We start from the raw sequence: 21,815 nt of genomic DNA, 5'->3' as shown, positions 1-21,815 counted from the left end.
AAAATTATTATTATTGCATACACTAGATTTATTGTACGTGTCTTTTTTCTGCCTTATAAAAGCTTTGGTTGCAATTGCTATGATACATCCTTATTAAAACTCAGTTGGTTACTAAATAGATTTTTAAAACATTGTTATATTTCACATAACATTTTGCGCCAACCAAGCTTAAATTCTATGAGAAGTAGCAAAACTCTTGTTATTTGTACGTAAGGTGTGCGTATACTCATGATGTATTATTAAAATTGAGTTCTAGGTAACCCAGAATGAACTCATGAACTTGGTTATCTCTTCTCTTTTTAAATAGTACTCATATATGTATGTATATTATGTTGTTCTACATTTTGTTATAATATTTGAAAGATCTGATTGAATTTGAATAGCGTGCACTTGTCAGTTTATTTTTCTCTTATTAAAAAATTGGATTACGAAAAGGGAATGCGACCTTGATCTTTATTTTATAAATGAAAACGAGAGTCAAGAGGGTAAAACTCTTTTATTGTTTTATATGTAGGTACATTTACTGACCAGATTTAATTGAAATATTCGCATCGTACAAATTTTATAAAAAAAAAACAAAATAATAAAATTAAACCTGTTGCAATAAAGAGAAAAAAAATTGTACTGCAAAATAAAGCATGGAGTGTAGGTGCTTGAAAAAGTTTAATTGATTAGCGCATTAACACAGAAAATTGCAATTAACGTATATGGATGAATTTATTGAAAAAATTATGTTAGTTTTATAATAATGTAGTCAAAGTTAACCAATAGCTATTTAATTTATTAGGAATTTTTATTGTTAAATTTCTTATTCTTCAAACTTTTCGAAACTGAAACTAATTTAGCAAAAAATAATTTAGTTCAGCTTCTTCGCAATTCTTTAACCAAATACCATTGGTAAAAGTAGGTATTTGTTTGAGAAACCCATAATACATTTGAAATCTTTGGGGAATTGGTCATAAATTTTGTAAATATAGACAAAGTATAGAATAATCCGAAAAATAGGCAGTTGTAATGGTGAAATGTATTTTGTACATTCCTACGAGTATTTGTTGTTATAAATCATTCGGCATATTCATCTGGTAAATATTGAAGCATTCAATTCAAAAATGTTTACACGTAATGTTTTAACGTTACACTTTAATCGCAGATGTAAGATCTTTTAGATAATTTTGGGTTTAGTTTAAAAGTTTAACTAAAAGAAATTTTAAGCTCAATTTTCTCTAAAAACATAAAGAATATTTTTTTACGTACATAACGCACATGATTTTTATTCAATTTTTCAAATATCACATATTTACTAACGTTAGGGTTACCAAATACCACTTCATTAGTATAAAACTTTTTAAATACAATTTTTTAAAAAATTTTCTTGTAAATTAAGTGTTGATGTTTTGATACTTTCAATAGTAATTAAGTGTGGGTGGCGGTGGTGGTGGAGGAGGAGGCGGAGGTGGTGGTGGAGATAGAGGAGGAGCTGGTGGCGGAACTGGTGGTGGTACCGGAGGCCGAACTGGTGGTCATACTGTGGGTGGTGGTGGTGATGTAGGTGACGTCGTAGCTGGCGTTGTTGGTGACGGTGGTGTTCCAGTTGGTGATGTTGTAGCTGGCGGACTTGGCGCTGGAGATGGTGAAGGTACTAAAATAATATTGATGACTTGTGGTGCTGGAGTACCCTTATACATAAAGAATCGTCCTTGTATACGTTCAGCTAAAAAATATTATTAAGTAAATTAAGTGTTGATGTTTTGATATTTTCAATAGTAAATTTTTTTGAAAATATTTACATTAATGTCAAGTGAAATCAACCTCCCAATTATATAGCAATATTTTCTTTTCATGCAAAAAGGAAAAGTTGGTCAACATGTTGTTGTGTGGGAATAAATGTTTTTAAAAAAAATCGTCATATACTCATATATTTCACTTTTCATTTAAATGCTTTACTATTTCTGCGTTTTATCTACCCTGTTCAAGCAACTCAGTAGCAAAAATTGAGCACAACTACACCTCGCACAGACTCGTAGAGTCGTAGATGAAAATGAGACAGATGAAAATAGTATTTTTAATTTACAACAAAATTTGGATCGTGTGCGTTCGGAGTTATTTTGACATTGAATTAATATTTATATAATTATATACATATATTGAATTAATATTTGATATACACTTCTTTTTATTATATTGACAAGCAACAAAAAAACAAAAATTTATAAGATTTAGAAGTGGTAATGACAAAAAAATTAAAGTTATGGTACACTTATGTACCGAAAAAGACCGTGTCATTGGCAAACAAAAAAATATGGAACGCAATTGATATTAGAAAAGTTTTATGTGTACATATAGAAAGATTTTCAAATAGAAGCCATGATTTAGGTATACATATATAAAATAAACACATTTCTTTTTCATCCTTACATATTTCAAAACTATCAGAGTTAATTACTACATTTTTTTAATTACTTTGTCTAATTTCACAAAAACCTTAATTTCTGCAAAAGCATAACATAGGTACTTTATAATTTTAATTTCTTTTTCATTTGCTCTTAAAGCACAGTTTCTCTTAAATAAAGCTAGGTCAAATCAATTGTTTGTAAAGTAGCAATTTTGCCTTGAACAAGTAAAAAAATTGCTTTTAAAAAAAACATCCTACATTATTGAAATTACTTCCATTCATACATCGAAAAATTTTAAAGAATGCATACATTTAGGTTGATTCAAAAAATAATAATTGAAAAAGTGTTAACATAAAGTTTCTCGCTACACCTCGTTGCGTTAACATCTAATTTTTTGGCTTTGTTTTTATTTTCTTTTTATTTTTCTAATATGGCGGTAAATTGTTCAAAATGTTGCACTTTGATCAACAATAATTTAAATGTAAAGTGCAGTTCACTTTGTGAATTGATTTATTGCTTAAAATGCTCTAATATTACTAATAGCGTTTTAAGACTTATAAATAAAGAAAATTGCAATATTTCTTGGCGATGCGACTCTTGCTTCAGTATCTCTTTTCCTGATATTTTGGTTAAGTTGGATAATTTTTCTAATGAATTGTCATCCATCAAAAATACCATTTTGAAATTGTCTAAGCCTGTTTCCAAGGATCCTGTTTTAATCAACACTATGCTATCCAGCATTTCTCTAGATAAAGTGGAACTAAGTTCAGTATCTACGGATATAAATGCTAATAATGTAAGTGAACAGTGTAATCCCAAACATATTGCTGTTTCTTCACTTCAGAAAGTGCTACTGTGGATGACAACGCCTGTAATTTGGTTGTTGTACAGCGCCAAAAATGGCTACATGTTTCTCGTCTCGACAAAAATACAACATCTCAGAATGATATAAATTATGTATCCTCTAAGCTCAAGATTGACCAATCAGTTATCAAGTGTTTTAAATTAGTAAAAAAGGATGCTGACATTAGTCAGCTGAATGCTATTTCATTTAAAATAAGTGTACCTGAGGAATTTTACAATATTATCAAGACTACTGAATTTTGGCCATCAGGAATTGAAACAAAAGATTTTATATTTCAAAAAAACTCATCATCAGTTCAGCAAAAACAAATAAGTTAACATGTGCCACATTAAATAAAATTTCTAATGTAGCATACAATTCTTTGTCGCTTACTACATCTCTCTCATCAAATTCATCATGACCGTTATATTCTCATGCACACAATAATACCAGTGGTAATGTTAATTCATCTCTCTCATCTGAAAACTCATTCAATACGGCAAATTCTACTTTCTCTGATGACAATTACTTTAATCTATATTATCAAAATACGAGAGGCCTACGTACTAAAACTAATGAATTCTACAGAACTGCATATGATAATTTCTTTTCTGTCATTGCTTGTTCTGAAACATGGCTACACAATGGAATTTTTTCTTCTGAATTATTCGACGAGTCTATTTATTGTGTTTATCGAAAAGACAGAGATTCATTAGCTACAGGTCGGCGACTTGGTGGTGGAGTATTACTAGCTGTGAATTCATCTTACTACAGTCAGCCTATTACTCTTTTAAATCATGATAATTCAATCGAACAATTATGTGTAAGAATTACTTTTAATAAGTCTAGATTTCCCAATCTGATCATAACTTAAGTACAGGTCCAGATGAGATTCCAAATTCTGTACTAAAAAATTGTATATCCAGTATATCTGAACCTTTATTAATAATTTTTAATAGGTCTTTGAAAGAAGGTGTTTTTCTTGATCAGTGGAAATTTTCTAATATTTTTCCTATTTTTAAGAACGGTTCAAAATTAGATATTAGAAATTACAGACCTATAGCTAAGTTATCCGCTATTCCAAAGATATTCGAGGCTATAGTCACTGACAAAATTTATTTTTTAGCCAAGGAAATTATTTCACCAAATCAACATGGTTTTGTCAAAGGTAGATCAACCAGTTCTAATTTATCAATTTTTTTGAACTCAGTCTACAATGCAGTGGAACGTGCTTTCCAGGTGGACGCTATTTTCACTGATATATCTAAGGCTTTTGATAAAGTAGATCATTTTAAACTTCTTTCTAAGCTCCAAGCACTAGGTTTTCATGGTACAACTTTGAAGTGGATACATTCTTATTTACTAGAGCGCAAAATTTCTGTTAAAATCTCCAATTGTGAATCTTATTCATTTCTAGCTACCTCTGGATTTCCTCAAGGAACGCATTTGGGTCCTTTGCTCTTTCTTTTATTCACAAATGATTGTGCTTGTGATATTGACTGTTCTATTTTATCATTCGCTGATGACACAAAATTGTTTTCTATTATTAGATCAGTGGAGGATTGTCATCGGCTCCAGTTAAATATTCATAAATTTTATAACTGGTGTTCTTCGAATGGTTTCATGTTAAATGTAGAAAAATGTAAGGTCATGAGATTCTATAGAACAAATAATTTCATTAATTTTAGCTATAGGGTGAATAATTTTATATTAGATAGTGTCGATGAAACAAAGGATTTGGGGATAATTCTGGATAACAGGCTTACTTTTAATCCTCATATCGACCATGTAATTTCAAAGGCTTTTTCTATGCTGGGCTTTATCAAGAGGCAGTCTGCACATTTTTCTGATCCCTATACATTTAAAAGCTTATTTGTCTCGTTGGTCCGTCCTCACCTCGAATATGCTGCTCTTATTTGGATGCCATCCTACGAAAATCATATAAAGCGTATTGAATCTGTCCAGAAGAATATGGTTCGGTTTTGCCTGCGTAAATTTAATTGGGAGTTGAATACCACTGGATACATTGCCAAATGTAAACTCATTGATATTCAAACTCTTGAATGTAGACGTAATGTTGCTTCTGTAATGTTTTCTTATGATGTTTTATCTGCGAGAATAAATTGCTCAGAAATTTTGAATTTATATAATATTTACGCCCCAGCACATGCTGTCAGAAATCGTCGTTTTCTATATCTTGATTCGCATAGAACTAATTATGGTTTTTGCGAGCCTATAGTTGCTTCTCAACGTTTATTTAATATTTCTTCCTCTGAAATTGATTTTGATTCTAATAGAGATAAAGTTAGAAGAGATGTCACCAAATTTTTCAATAATACTTAAGCTTTAATTTTATTATATATTATATACATAAATGAATTTTGTTTTATTTGTTTAATTTTTTCTTTACTTAATTTTAAGCTGATTTTGTATTTTTTATTCCAAAATCTGTAAGGGTTATTTCCCAGTAGATTGAAATAAATAAATAAATAAAGCCCGAATTGAAAGAGTAATAGTGTGAGTTAAGAAAATTTTGTTTTTTATAGCATGACATTTCCGGTTAGCTTTCTGCATTTGTAGAAATTTGGAAAAACTTGCAGTTTTGGAAATATAGGGTGCCAAGAATTGAAATTTTGCAGATCTCGAGAGGGGATAACTTGAGTTGGGATGGAAATGGAAAAAAATTTTCTTCTTACGAACTAAGTTTTTTATTAATATGGTAGCTGGTAAATTCCAGATTCCTTTAATTTATTGTCTGAAAGAAAAACGATATAAAAAATTTGTCTTTTTAAAATTCAATTATATTGTGCTGCGGTGGAAGAAACCAGCCAACAATTTTTTGCGTTTGAAAAATTTATGGTTTCTTTGAAATAAATGGTCAAATTATGACATTTTTCAGGATTTTGGAGGGCTATATTTTTAGAGGGGAAAAGATAGGTAAGAATTTTTTTTTCTACTGGAATAAGTTTCTAGTAAAGGTCAGTATACATATGAAATTTGAACTTTAAATTAAGGGTGTAGAAGTTTTGTAAACATGTCCACGGATGGACGGTCGGCGGACGAGCGAAGTGAAACTAATAACCACTTTTTTCAGTTGTCATCTAGTGGTCTACAAGTATTTCTTAAACAATAACCATATAATTAATGCACTTTAAATAAAGTTTATAAATTAATTCAATTTTTATTTTCTTTCCATTTAACTTGAATTATAAAAATATGATGATAAAGTAAAAAAAACTTTTTTTAACACAAAAATTTGCAAGATAAGTTTTTTATTTGACAGTAATAAAAAATAAGAGGATTGGCAATTATTGGTGACGTATAAATTAATTGGTCCGGATGTATACTAAAATTTATGACGTATAAATTGATTTGATCGATAGGACAATATGAGATATGAAAAAAGTGCTGTACTGAATTTCAATAGCAAACAAAATAAAAGCGGGCGAAATCTTTTTTGTATTCAATTTTCTATCTGTAAGAAAAGAAAGGAAACAAAATTTTTGAAGCGAATATTTTCTTTTAGGAACTTTTCCTGGTGTACTTTGTATACCTGGTATGCTGCAGTAACTTATCGAATTTTATTAATTAAAAAATGTAATGTTTTGCTACTATCATGTAATTGATATCTGCATAATTGAATTTAAATATTCAATTATGAAAATATTGAATAATGTGTCGGATCTGCCATATATGTAAAGTAAGCATTTGGAAATTAATTTCACAACGTGTATCTCTACATGGTGACTTCTTAGAGTGGTAAAATATCTCAGGGCCAGAAAGTTGGGACAATTTCATAAAAAAAATTGCTTCCGGTGAGGAGGAGGGGCCACAAATGAATATCCAAAGTGCAAAAGAAAAAGTTGTGTTGACTTAAATGGCTAACTTTCATAATTATTAACCAATTTAAAACAATTGTAAAAAAAATCAAATTTCTCACAAAGTGACCGATTACTTACAGGTTTAATTGTATAATTAATTTCTGTTGCATGAATAATTTTATTTTAGTACAGTGAGTATAATTAATTCTACAGAATATAATAATATACGATAATAAAGTTAGTCCTTATTTTAGAAATTTTAATCAATTTCCTTTAAAAATTCTAATTTTTTCAAACACAGGGTTTTTTGCAAGTAAAAAAACTTGGACCAGCAGAAATTTGTTGAAATCCCTGTAAAAGTTTTACCCATATTCCACCTTCCAACCAATGGTTTATATTGTTGTATACCTTTCTGAATCATCCTGTATAATATCTTTTTATAAGCACAGTCATGTGTAAATACTATAGAAATATAAAAATTTCATAAAAAATTTGAATACGAAATTCTTCGACTTAATTTTCTTATTCTATATACATACTATATAAATGTAGTTCTGCGTTTCGATCAATTCGTACAGCAGAATTAAATGTACAGTTGACGTTTATATTTCTAATTCTACAAACAACAAAAGTGGATAATTTTATGTATAAATTTTTTGTTTTACAAGAATGTCTAGGAGAAGAGATAGAAGTTATTTGTTTATTAAAATTTTACTTTACCTGTTTCAAGCAGCGTAGAAGCACATTAAAAGACAAAGGCATTAATGAAATTTAACATAATTTGAGAAATTTCGAAAAAAGTTATGCGTTTGATTACAAGTTTTATAATCAATTGCAAAAAGATTGCAAGAGAATATTATAAGAAAGTAATAAAAATTACTAAATGTATCTACATGCACACATATGTGATGTATACATATATGTAAATATATGTGTATAAGTTCGTATGATTGCATGAATATGTATGTATATAATAATATGTAGATAATTATCAGAAAAAATAAAATATCTTGTAATTTTGATATTGAAGTGGAAAAATGTTTGATAAAACTACTTTGATAAAATTAAAAATTAGAACCGAACAGAATAGCATACATTTCGACTGCATTATAGAAAACGCCAGAGAATTTGAATTTCGTGACGTTCTATATGTACGTTATTTTTGGTTCTTTCTTAAATCAAGTTCAGCGTTGGTAACTCTCATGTTTTAGTTCTCCACGAGGTACTTCTGAGGCGTTTTAGCCATTTTAAAACTTGCGGGTTCATTTCTAGATTTATTCGTGATAATTGTTCGTTTTTCGTCAAATAGATGTGCTCTCATCAATTTTGTTAATTTATTTTATTATCCAACAAAATTAAAATATCACTGCGTCAGTTAAACGTCACTTTTGTCTTTAATCTGAAAAACAGGATTGGAGTGATCGAAGAACAACGAACAAACTGATATAACCCACAGAGTAATTTTCGAAACAGTGAAATTCGATATGAAAACAATGCCGTCCTTATTTTAAATAATTTGGTCGGTAAAAATACTTTTTATTGTTTTTTCTTTCAATTGTTTAAAATTTTTTTATCGAATTTTTAAGAAATCAATTTTTTATTTTTTGAATTTCTTTAGTAATTAACGCGATATCGAACTATTATTAACGTATAATTATTCATTATTTTCACTTTTATCCGGAATATTACACATAAAGTAACGAATTCGTTATCGGGTTGTAGTTTGAATTTCTTTGTTGGAGAATTATTTGGTTAAAAAATTTTTTGAAGAAGATCTTTAGTTACGAAAGAAAATATTCATGAAATCAACGCAAATCTTAAAACTTATAGTACTTCTATTGCTACAAATTTTATTAATAAGGATTAAAAATGTGACACCTCAAGGTATTTATTATACATTTCTGCAAATTAAGAGAAAATTATGGTAAAAAGAAATTGCGTTTTGAATTTGTAAATTTTTTTACTTTGAATTGGCTATGTCAGTGCATAATGTTTTCGGTCCTTTTTAGGGATATATATCCAATATTCCAAATGTATTATGTTTTCATGATATAACATTTCAAGTTCATAAGCAATCATACACATTTGTTCAGGTAGATAGATAGCTTTATATTTTTTATGTGGAAATTAAAGACAATTCCTTGATATTTAGTTTTTAGGTTATAGTTGTTACTATTAAATTAAAGAGTTGTTCAGCCTTACATGAAGCGCGAAAATCGATTTAACTTTACGTCAATTTTTAAAATAACAGACCTCAAGTTAAACTTTTTTTGCCCCTAAATAAAAACTCGAATCAAATCATTTATATTTAATTTGAACAAAGCACATGTTCACATTTTTAATTTTCATTTCAAATTTTTCAACCAATTTTTTAGTTATTCATTAATTTTTTTTTTATATCTAATTTCGATTTCTATCGTTAATCTTACTTAAACAACTTATAATTTTAATAATTTCCAAAATGTGTCATTATTGAAATTCGCAAAGTTTAAGAATTCGTGCGCATAATTGATTGATTTCATTGTCTCAAAAAGGACAGAGTGCACCAGTTAGAAAATTTTCCTTATTTTTGAAAAAAATGCTATTAAAAATATATCCAACATTTCAGGCCTTGAGGTTCCGATGTAATTCTTAATAATAATGAAAAAAGACATTGATGGAAGCTAAATTTTTTTTTTTGGAAAAAAATTGAGAAAAATTCAAAAACACGACAAGGGGTCTACGAGGGGGGAAAGTTTGGGAACCTCTGATTTACACCATTTAAAATAGAAACAAAAGTATTGTAAGTTTTTTGCAAACTATTATGTTTAAGCCAAGGTTAATTTATAAATTAAGTAAACGCAAAAAAAAATACAAAGAAATGTCAAAGTATTGAATTGAAACTTCAAACTAACCGTTATTTCTATAATTTTCGGAGTAACTTTTCTCCTACATGGAAACTTAAATATCCCATATCTGTTTAAATATTGTTAAATATTTGATTTTACTACAAACACGATTCTGCATCTCTATGAAAGTGCTTATGGTTTCACTGCACTAAATAGGTATGGCATTTTTAGAGTTTTGGGGTGGTTATAACTTCTAGAGGGGGGGAGATAGTTAAAAATTTTGTTCTACGGAAATAAGTTTCTAGGAACGATCTATGTACGTATTAAATTTCAGTTTTCTATCTTCAAGGGTGTAGAAGTTTTAGAAACAGGCACACGGACAGACGGACGGACGGACAGAGTGAAACTAATAGGCACTTTTTTCAAAAAATTTTTGGAAAAGTGCTAAAACGTATGTTTTGGGGTTCAAGAATCACGTCTTCTAAAGAAAAGGCTATTTATAAAGCTGCAACTGAACTCGTTTCATTAAACGTGAAAACCAACCTACAGGAATTTAGATTCTAACAGAGCTCTTGATTTATTGAATTTTTTCATTACAAAATGAGTTTCTGATAATTATACACATATGAGCGAAGGTTTTGATTTTAATTTCGAACACTCCCCGATCATCATGATATTAAGTGAGTCGTGACATCATCATGACATAGGGAAACAAACTTCACCTAGATTAGTTGGCAACAACATGAACTGGAAATGGTTCAAAAGACTCCTGGCAAACTCAATAGATCTGCGCACGTCTTTAAGGTCTCCGTACCAGCTGTAGCACCAGGTCCAGACCTATATTGAGAATATACAAGAAACTGCCTGGGCCAGTGCAAAAGAGAAAACAACAAATAAGCAAGATTACTACTTGATTTATCTAATTGAAATCAGAAACCTGATAAAGGATAAGAGAAAAACTCGAAAAATCAGTCCATTTCTTTGCAAATTTTTTGACAATAATTTCAAAACTTTATACAAGATTGCTGTTACATAAACTAGAACCAATATTTGAAGAGAAAAAAATGATTCCAAATCATCAGTTCGGTTTCAGATGCAGAAATTCTACTACAGATCAAGTTTATAGAATAACGTTATTGAGAAATCTTTGAAGGAAAAACAAATATTTTCAGCGGTGTTTTTAGATGTATCAATACATATATTGCATGTATGTTTGATAAAGTTTGGCACGAAGGCCTAATTTATAAAATCAAAAGATATATACATACCAAACACGTTCGATAAGCTGTTAAGCTCCTACCTGACTGGCAGATTTTTTCGAGTCAAAATTAAAGTGAATACTCAGAACTAAAGGAATTGCTATATACAAGTGGCATACCCTTAAATGATGGAACAACCATGGCAACCTTTTCAGATGATACTGCCATTTACAAAGATCAATCAGAAACTACAAAGATCAATAAACTTGATTAACAGCTGGACAAATAGATGGAGGATCAAACTGAATGAGGCAACATCTAAAAATAAGTGCGTCCAATAATATTTATTTAAATAGCCAACAAGCACGATATGCTAATGAAGCCAAGTATTTAGACATGTATCTGGCTGCTAAACTTAGGTGGAAGGTACATGTTAAGAAGAAAAAACAGGAATTAAACATGTTACTGCAGATTATAAAACCAGTTTGTCTATATCGCCCAGATCTGACGATGTACATAGATACAGAAACATAGATACAGAATTGAAGATCATGAAAATGTTGGAAGAGATGCTGCAACTTCTCGACAATCCTCTTGATTTGATAACAAGTCCATCTATCCTAAAATAAAAAGAATATTTCCTTGGGGGATGTCACTGAATGTCTAGCCAACACACCATGAAAAGTCATTAGGTTTAATTGTAATAAATAATTGGAAGAAAAAAATAAAAAAAAATTTAATTGCCGCTTCTTTTTGCAAAATTTATGCAATTAGTGAAGTAGATCTTTTGTGATTAAATATACGTGAATTTATATATGTATGTATGTATGTGTTCATATATGTGACCATATTGAAAGATAAGAAATTTAAAAGAAAACTTCGATATGAGAACAAAAATTAATTGTTATCTAAAACAGCTACTCTTTTATTACGTCAAATCTAATAATAGATCGTAATTTTTAACAATTACCTATTATTGTCTTAAATTTGTCGCATTACGTATTTCAGCTAGATTATATACAAAAATAATACATAGTACACAAAGATTTAGTATGAGTATGAGAACATGCCTATATGAGTATGAAAAATATTCACCAGAGATGGAGATGAAAAACTTCCGCTGTACTTATACATACAAATTTGCACTCTTTATAAATTTTAGCCTGTTCAGTATTTCGTTTATCTAAAAAACTAATTGTTTGAAATGTTGAACATTTTAAAAATTAAAATGTGGTTCTAAAGTTCTGATCTATTCTTGAATCATCACAAAACTTACAAGGCTTATTTGAATTTTCACTCTTTTGAATTTGAAACATTGCTTTCTATGAACTTTGTTCTGCTATATAGTAGTTTTTGTATATGCCCTTTAGTTGGAACTTGAAAAATAATTTGTATCCCGATTTTCGCCATCAAATAGGTTTAAAAGAAAGCTTATAATAATATATAGATTCAATTTATTATTATAAAAAATTAAAATTACAAACTAAAATCGGTTTGTTTTTTACACTCCAAACTCCAGATTGTTATTTACACCACAGATTGCTATTAATAGTTTGAAAAATTTTGTCTTTTTAGAAATTTGTCCAAGAGAAGGGTTAGAATGTGATATTTCACAGAAAGCCAAATTTTGTCAGCTACCAGATGAAGTCCCACTCGACAAGGATGGCGACATAATAGCATTTAAAATGAATAACTTTATGAGTTTGAAAAAGATTCTCACAATAGGTTTAAATAATAACAACAAGTTGTATGTAAATGGATTGTATGATGACGATAAAAAGGAATTCAAATTGTTTACAACAGATGCTTATAAGAATTATACGCTGACTGAAACACAAACTGATTTTTCATTACAAGCTTATTTTAAGTGTGACGGGAATGGAATTGCATTCGAGTCAATATATGTAAAAATACAAAATTTTAAATGAAAATTAATATCAATTAACATTTTTATTAAATCTTTGTAGACGTTCAATGTAAAAATTAGTCAAACAAATCTTTTTCCGCCGCAATTTTCACAAGAGGAATATGAAAAACAAATTTCTTTACCATTAATCAAAGGTTTTGGTTGCATTTTTTCGAAGGTATGAATGGAATATGCGCACAAACATCAAATACATATTTCGTGTTTATTATTGCTATTTAATATTATTGAAAGAATGCATGTATATTTATTTCTGTTTTAGGTTGTAAAAGCAACTGATCATGATATTAAATATAATAAAATCACGTTCTCGTCAGATAATGAATATTTGGAAGTAGGCACAGAAGTGGAAACGGCTGATAATGGTCATACATATTTTGCTGCAATCAGTATAAAAAAAGCTATTACAGAAATTAATGAAACATTTGTCATAGAAATTGAAGCAAAGGTAAGTTTGTAATTTTTGAAGCTTGTGAGTCCACATTAATATTTTCTATTGTAATTGCACTATAATTGACCCCATATACACTTGGCTGCATTGTTAACTGTTAAACAAACATTGTTAACAAATTTTGTCCTTAGTTAGCAGCGACCTACATATATAAAGTTCTCAATATATGTATCCATAATTAAAATAATATTTATAACATCAAATCTGGCAAAATTGTTTTTTCCTTTAGCTTAAAACGGGGTGCAAAGGCCTTTCGACAAATCCAATTCTACCATTGGAGCTCTTTGTCCCTAGTGCTAAATAGATGTTACTAATGAAAAACTTAAAAAAAAGTGTTTTGGTTATTTTTGAAAATTGGTTTTGCGATGTTGTATAGCACCCGGATATGTCAGGAAGGTTTTTAAAAATAAGTAAATGAAAAATATTAAATTGTTCAAAAAGCCAAATCGATACCCATATGATTAATAAAGTTTTTGTTTTCGTTTATTTACTTGGTTTATTCTTTTTATAATTGTAGGATAATGGCAATCCCCCGTTGTCATCAAAAACTAAATTAAAATTAATTGCTGATAAACAAAAAAGTTTACCAATGCAACCACGTTTTACGAATGCAATTTATGAAACAAATCTAACGAAACCAGAAGATTTACAAATTAATGCTGAATTAGATTTAACTACATATGATGAAACAATTGTATTTAATGTTACTGATCGTGACTCTGAGCTTTTTACTATTAATAGAGAGTCTAACAAAATAAATATTCGATTAAAAGATAATAAAGTCGATGATGAATATGTTAAAGAAAGATCATATTTATCTTTCATACTTAACGCACACAATCCCAAATTACAAATTCCAGGACAAACAGCCATTGTTGTTGGAATACCAAAAAATGCGGAAGATATAAAGAAAATATATTTTGAAAAAGATCTTTACAGAGGAGAAATTAATGCAGACAATGAATTAGAAATTGAATTTATAAAATTAATAGATGAAGCAAATACTGAAAATATTCAATATAGTTTTGAAATACAGGGTGATGATAGGAAATTGTTTGAATATAAATTGGTGATTATGAATGAATTAAAGTTAATTTTAAAAGATGATGCAAATTGGGATGGTAAATATTACCTCCATATCAGTATATTAGCCAAAATGGATGAAATTATAAAATCATCCACAAATGTTATAATTGATGTGCCAGTTAATAAAAAAGGTTGGTTTAAAAACTTTTTGGCTCTATTAATGCTTCTTCAATATTGTTCCTTTGAATTGCAAGTTGCATGTTTTGAAGCTAAACTTGCTTTAACTAACTTTATTGTTTTTTGTTATTCTTTCAATTTTCTATATCCTGGTAACTTAAAGTTTTATTTTCAATTATAGCGGTACAACAAATGTGATATTTATGCTAATTTAAAGTGATAATGGCAATATTATTGGAGCACTAAAAGTTATATTATAGTTCGATATAAATATTCCATAAATATTTTCTTTCAAGATTTCAGATTCGAGAAACCATTATTTGAAGGTCAAATAAATCAAACAAATCAATTGGAAAAACTTCAAATTAAATTTGTCGACAATGAGAATTTAAATGAAATTTTTTTTCAAATATTAGGCGAAAATTCAAATTATTTTACAATAGAAATTTTTGAAAATTTTGCTGAACTGAAATTAAAAGAATCTGAATTACCAGCAGAATGGTCTAAAAAAAAATTTCTATCATTTCAAATTGAAGCACGTAAGCACAGTTATGATGCAATTTACTGTGGCATTTTGGTAAATTTACCAAATAAATTACAATTGCCACAATTTCCTGAGATATTATATAAAGGAAAAATCATATCAAAAAAAGAAATTGAGGAACTAGAAATTCCTGTACATAATTTAGGATCAAGATTTGGTTTATCAGGTCATAATAGTTTTACAATTGATCAACGTGATGGTATTATCAAAATTATGTTAGCTGGTGAACTAAGTGATGAGGATTTACAATTAAATTACATTGCATTAACTTTAACAGCGATTTTTGATGAGATCGATGGTGGTAAAAGTTCAACAACTATTATTTTATCAACACCACCTTTAAAATTACCACCCGAAACATCAACTTCAAAACCAACAACCACATCAACAACTGACGGTTCTACTGCTGCTACTACTACTACTTCAGAAAATCCGGAACCTGAAAAAGTACCAAAGTTCGAGAAAGGTACATATAGGTTTTCAATAAAAGCAGATTTTGTTGGAATTTTTGGATCGGTCAAAGCTATACTTGAAGAGGAATCTTCAAGAATAATTGAATATTCAACTGCTAATGTAGACGGTTAGTATTTACGTATTATTAAATCAAACAGAAAAAATATTTAGAAATTAGTCAACTACGTTAGTCAAACGACTTTTGATATGTTGCCATTCTAAAACTAAATCCCTAATACCCTTAATTACAAACTTTCCTCTCTCTCTTATTGAAGGAAGAAAGTTATCTCTATTGAATTTCAGGAAAAAGGGGATGAAGTTTTATAAGGTCTCAAGATGTTACCTAACATAAAACTATAAACTGATGCGATCAAGAGCAAATGTGTCGTAGCACAATTTTATTTCTGATAAGAAAACAAAAATATTTGATTTTAATTTATTTTAGATGAACTTAAAACTAGATTGCTTTTGTATGATGACGGTCGTTTAGGAGTAAGTTCCACAACACCTCCAGGAACTTATGTTTTTGAAGTAAGGGCAAATGTTATCGGCAATCGAAAATATGGAAATACATTTGTTATACTTGATATATCACCAATAAAAGTTTGCGGTGATGAAGGAGCAAAAGTAGAAAACGCGCTCTTAATTAAACGTTTAGAAGAAGAAAGAGCTCACAAAGGCATAATAAAAGCTGTAATAGGAAATTGCCATTATAAAATAATGAGTATTAGTCCAAATGACAAAGGTGAGCAACATTTAAAGCTTTATAACAAAGAACTCATAATAATGATATTAATTTTAAAATTTTATGTTTTAGAATACTTTAAAATAAATGATAACGATTTGGATTTAATATCAGTTGATAGGGAAGATCCAATATTTTCAGATACGTTAATAGCACAAATTCAAGTAAAATTAATATTATTTGATAGTTCAACACAAATAAAAGAAAGTTTAACAACTGAATCAGATACAGAAATAAGGAGTTCTGGATCTATCACTGAAAATATAATTCCAACTTTTGATACAACTACAGAAATTGAAAAAATTGAAGATATAACTAAATTAATTATTGAAACAACTAAAAATATAAAATATACTTCAAAATTGCCTGAAGCAACAACTACAATTCCCATAAGTACTTCAACGATCATTAGTACAGATCCTATAAAATTAAATGCAACTGAAAATTTTGAATCAACCCATCAACAACAAGTGGTATTAAATGCTACAGAAAAGATGGAATTAACTTCTGAGCAGGTAACAAAATCAACATCTGAGCAATCAAACAGTAGTGAAAATATTTCACAAACAAGTACAGAAGTAAATATTGAAAATACTGAATTTATTGATGAAACCACTAAAGATATATTTATAAGTTCTGCTGACAACAATCAGTTTACTTTTGAATCGGTTACACAAATGGATAGCAAACCAGATAATATAAAATTTAGAACACAAAGTTATTACAAAAGCTTCTCCAACAGTCTTTCGGGACGTCCTCAATTTAGACAAGTAGGACAATTTAACGATGGAAAATCTTATGTTTTAACCGAAAATATAAAAAGTTCGTTGGTTGAAACCGTTTTAACAGTTATAATCGAAGACATTAATGATAATAAGCCAATATTTGAATATCCACCACCTGATACAAAATTTGTTATTGGTTATCCTGATGTAGAAGTATCGAATAATATCCTTCCGCAATATTTAATAAAAGTTAATGCAACCGATTTAGATATCGGTTTAAATGCTTTGATACGTTATAAATTAGATAATCCAGATTTTGGAATCGATGAAGAGACCGGCATTATATATCCATATTCAGGTGCTATGGAAAATTCAAATGAAATCAGCTTAACTGTGTATGCTGTGGATCGTAATGGAGAAATGGAAGGAAGCTTAAATAGTTCTGTGAAAATTATTGTAAAAAAAATTCATTCATATCAATTGATTCTATTAGAATTTCAAGGAAATCAAATGGAAAATGTTGACGAATTATTAAATGAAGTGAGTAAAAATAAGGGATTTGATTTAATACCGTTGAAATGGGCCACTGTCCCTAATTTAACAGCTACAAATAAACAATCTCTATTACATCAAATGATAGCCAGAATACATAGGATTTTCGGACCAGCTTATAGTCAAAAAACAACATTAAAAGTTTGGACATATGCCATTAATGAAAATGCTGATTTCGTGAAAAGTGATAAGATTATAGAGTAAATATTTTCATATGCATGTACATATGTTTTTAATTGTTGTGACATACATTATTTAGACTTTAATTTAAATTTTAAATTAAAGTAGTTATTAATACTTTTGTTTTCTATTAAATAGGAAGCTTTCTGGAAGTTCTGATGTTATAGCTGCATCTTATGAAGATACAGTAAAATATGCTGACGCGAGTCGTGATGTAACTGCTTTTATAGTTGGAATTGTAATTTTATCAGTAATTTGTATAGGATGCTTAGGTGAATAACTTTCGAATAATTAAATGGGTGGTGGTGTAATTTAATATGTTTAAGGGTTATTTCTAACATATAGTACTAGTTATTTATTTTTATATACAAAATTTTTTTTAAAAACTCTTTTTATTAACTGATAGATTGAACTTTAGCATGCTGGAAAATGTACTTTTGTAAATACATATAATGAATCTCATTCCAAAACAAGTAGAAAATTCAAAATGCTTGATGAAGTCTTATTCAAAGCACCTTGAAGCTTCGACGCTTATACGAAGATTGCTCGCGATATTTTAACAACTATTTTATTGAATTATAACCAAATAGTTAAGTTTCAAATGTCTTAATGAATTGAAGATCACAAAATAAATTTTTATTTATTTATTTATAATGAATTTATTTCTATTAGGGCTATTTACAAAACTTTATCCACATATCCAATAACAAAGTATTACTCTAAACTAATACTATTTTGATTAGAGTAATGAAGTATAGTATTAGCTTAGACTATTTATACAAGATTATAAATTTGTGTGACTTTGATAAACTTGATAGTTTTTGCATATTCTTATAATTAAACTTAACATTTAGAATCCTTTTTGAAATTTATATGTAATATAAAATACATAAGTATAAGTACAGTTTAAAACTTACTGACTGTTAAACATAAAAAACTTAATTCTTTTCTATTTTTAAGGTTTTATCTCATGGGTTGTCTATTTCCGAAAAGCTTTATATGAGAAAACATCTTCAACTAGTCGTTCAGAAGTTTCGTCTTTTGCTGCTAGTTTAGAAACTAATTCAACTGAACCTGAGAAAGATTCATCTACACAAAGTTCGAATAATGTAAAACGAGATACAATGAAAATTGCTGGAACGACAACACAAGAAACATCTGATTATCAAACAAGAATGTTAGAATTATTAAATGATCGAAATCACAAAGAAAATGATGATAATTATGAAAATAATTCTGGTAATGAAAATTTTGAATGTGATGAAGAAGGAACGATACCCAATGGTGATATCGGTGGTGAAAGAAGAAAATCAGTGGTTAAATTTAATGAATTAGTAGAACGAATTGAAATTGAAGATAGAAGGGGCAGTCAAAATAGTGGTATAAGTTCTGAAAGATTATAAATTATTAGAATTATTTCCTATTATTATACGCATATTTATTTATGTTTTGAACATATGTATATATATATATATATATATATATATATATATATATATATATATATATATATATATGTATTTACATATATAAACCTAAAATTATTAATTTATAACGGATATTAAAGAAACAAATAAAGAGAGAAATGGCGTCGAATTTAATTACAACGTTTAAATATTTTTAAGATCATTTTATATGCCAAAATAAATGTTGCAATAATTTACACTGCAAAGTCAATACTATTAAGAATGGAATTGAAAAATTTCAGTATGCTGGTCTGCTGTTTTTCGTAATCCTGTGAATAGATCTAAATCTCATCATCGCTACCTTAAAATGTACTATCCTAAAATACATCTAGCACATAATGAAATATTAGGAAGATTCGCTTGATTTTAATATTTAAAAAGAAATCTATTTTTGAACTTTATATTTTTAATGTTAGGTTTCACATTCTTGATTGTGTTCAAAGCGGAAGGTCTTGGAATTCAATACAGAAAAATTAAGAAAAGTTAGTTTTGAATTAAAAAAAAATTAAATTAAAAGGCATATTAATTCAAAAAAAGTCAAAAGTTCTGAACTAGTTTTTTAATGTAGTAAACAAATATGCTTATTTTTTAGCCTATTTATTTAAAAATTCAAAGTTTTGAACGTATACATAAAAACTCAAATTTTTATTTTTATAGTAGGTTTAGATCATAAAGAAAATTTCGAATTTTTTTAACTTCAAAATTTTAAATGTGTTTTTTATTCAAAATAATTCTTTTTTAAATTAGCGTGTTATGGAAGTTAACCAACGATATACGATTATTAAAAATATTATTTTTATACAATTATGAGATAAATTTGCAAAAGCATATACTGAAACCAGTTGACATTGTTAATTATCTTATCTATATGTATGTAGACGTATCTATTCGATATAATAGTGTAGCTATCTCATAATGGCTTTATTATCATGGAGCTTTAAATGTTACTTTACATTTATTACCTATAATAGTATCTTCGATATTCTGCCTTATCATTTCACTAGAATTTTAGAAATATAAATTGAAATTTAAAAATTCATTGAAAATTTGTAATGTAAGGGTTCTTAATCGAAAATATAAAGAAATAAAAATTTGTTATATTTGTTTTTGTGTACTTGTTTATATCATATTTGTACGTATTATATGTATGTGTGTGGCTATGTAAAGTATTCTTTCAGTGACTGCGATTCAAGTAAAACGATAGTAAGTACAAATTAAAAACAAAAAAAAAACCTAGGTTATGAAACAGTCCCAAAATCTATATGTAATTTAATATAATGCAAGAAGTTAGATCTATTCACATGTTTAAAAATAAACAATCCTCCAATTATGTAAATTAACTTGGTTTAACCAGCATTTTAATTTAAAGGTCTTTGAATATTTTCTTGAAAAGTTTCAAAAGTGAAGTAAAATATTTTTAATGTACATATTTGTTAAATTACAAATTTTTATATTTTATACAAATCTTCTTATTAAATCTTCTTATGAAATAATTTCAAGCGAATACAAAATCATATGGTAGGCCATTTATGTATCGGGATTTAAAGCTTGACACGATCAAATTATACGATTATGGATTTTTTTCGGAAATGTACTTTACCGTTGAAAAGGACAGCTACATAGCTTTTTTTAATTAAATGTTTGTCGGTCTGTGACTTCTGTATCTCAAGTACAAATTAATCGAATACGATAAAATTAAGATTTGAGATAATTTTCGATTTGATGATTCTATCAACGAGTTACGGAGTTGCTTTGATTTGACAAACTCGAAGAAAATAATAGGTTTGCTTGAAGATAAATTTCAATTTCTGTAAGTACATATGTATATTAAAAAATTATAACAAATAATTAACATTTAGAAAATTTTATATTTTTATAAAAAAAATGAACAAAGAACTTCTTTAAGGATCTCGAAAGAGGACGTTTATTTAGGAAAAAAATTGGGTTTCAATTGAAATCCAATAAGTTTTTATGCTTATATCAAAACCAAGAAGCTTCTAATTTAAATCAAAAATATCTAAGAATTTTGAAGCTAAAATTCTAAGTTAAAATTTTAATAACTTCAAGTTTTTTAATTCACTATTCTAGATCATGGTCACTGCTACAAAAGAGTAATCGTTATATTCTACTTTAAAGCAACGTTATGTATAACCAACGTTATCTTATCATTTTTTCTTTTTAAATTTACATATTTATATACATTTCACGCTTATACACAAATATTGGGATTGCCCCATAGAAAACATAAATTAGATGTTTTTTTTTGTCTTTTGCATTTGTTTTTAAATCGTAGGTAAATAAATGTAAGAATCATCAGTAAACTTAAAAGCTGCACAAAAAATTTTATTTTTCATATTTTCTGTATATATGTATACTCACTTACATTCGACTTATCTACACAGATATTATTTCTGTGGTATCATAAAGTACAAATACCAAAGTTTGCATTTAAATTAATTACTTTATTTTAATAATAATAGTGGTTCT

General features: G+C 28.0%; 2 protein-coding genes across 2 annotated transcripts; both read left to right on the top strand.

The window, feature by feature from the left end:
- The first annotated feature begins 11,391 nt into the window (after positions 1-11,391).
- LOC129605988 (uncharacterized) lies at positions 11,392-16,291 on the top strand. The gene is made up of 9 exons (XM_055516030.1): positions 11,392-11,597; positions 12,605-12,989; positions 13,053-13,169; positions 13,272-13,457; positions 13,978-14,412; positions 14,551-14,677; positions 14,960-15,787; positions 16,106-16,191; positions 16,265-16,291. The coding sequence occupies exons 1-9, from the start codon at positions 11,392-11,394 to the stop codon at positions 16,289-16,291; spliced, it is 2,397 nt and encodes a 798-aa protein (XP_055372005.1).
- A 608-nt stretch (positions 16,292-16,899) lies between these two features.
- On the top strand, positions 16,900-19,290 carry LOC129605987 (uncharacterized). The gene is made up of 3 exons (XM_055516029.1): positions 16,900-17,882; positions 18,001-18,134; positions 18,823-19,290. The coding sequence occupies exons 1-3, from the start codon at positions 16,900-16,902 to the stop codon at positions 19,263-19,265; spliced, it is 1,560 nt and encodes a 519-aa protein (XP_055372004.1). The 3' UTR covers positions 19,266-19,290.
- The last annotated feature ends 2,525 nt before the right edge of the window (positions 19,291-21,815 follow it).

Source organism: Condylostylus longicornis, unplaced genomic scaffold (genome assembly GCF_029603195.1).
Source record: "Condylostylus longicornis isolate FDR11 unplaced genomic scaffold, ASM2960319v2 ptg000016l, whole genome shotgun sequence".
In the NCBI taxonomy this organism is placed as follows: Eukaryota; Metazoa; Arthropoda; class Insecta; order Diptera; family Dolichopodidae; genus Condylostylus; species Condylostylus longicornis.
This window is presented reverse-complemented; position numbering and strand designations above follow the sequence as displayed.

What these genes read in the sequence shown, in the direction of transcription:
- LOC129605988 (XM_055516030.1), top strand. Translation starts at nt 11,392, where the DNA reads ATGAGGCAACATCTAAAAATAAGTGCGTCCAATAATATTTATTTAAAT. An exon ending in TTGCATTCGAGTCAATATAT is followed by an intron (nt 12,990 to 13,052) that starts GTAAAAATACAA and finishes AAATCTTTGTAG; the next exon opens with ACGTTCAATGTAAAAATTAG. An exon ending in TGTGCCAGTTAATAAAAAAG is followed by an intron (nt 14,678 to 14,959) that starts GTTGGTTTAAAA and finishes TTTTCTTTCAAG; the next exon opens with ATTTCAGATTCGAGAAACCA.
- LOC129605987 (XM_055516029.1), top strand. Translation starts at nt 16,900, where the DNA reads ATGGAATTAACTTCTGAGCAGGTAACAAAATCAACATCTGAGCAATCA. An exon ending in AAAAGTGATAAGATTATAGA is followed by an intron (nt 17,883 to 18,000) that starts GTAAATATTTTC and finishes TCTATTAAATAG; the next exon opens with GAAGCTTTCTGGAAGTTCTG. An exon ending in AATTTGTATAGGATGCTTAG is followed by an intron (nt 18,135 to 18,822) that starts GTGAATAACTTT and finishes TCTATTTTTAAG; the next exon opens with GTTTTATCTCATGGGTTGTC.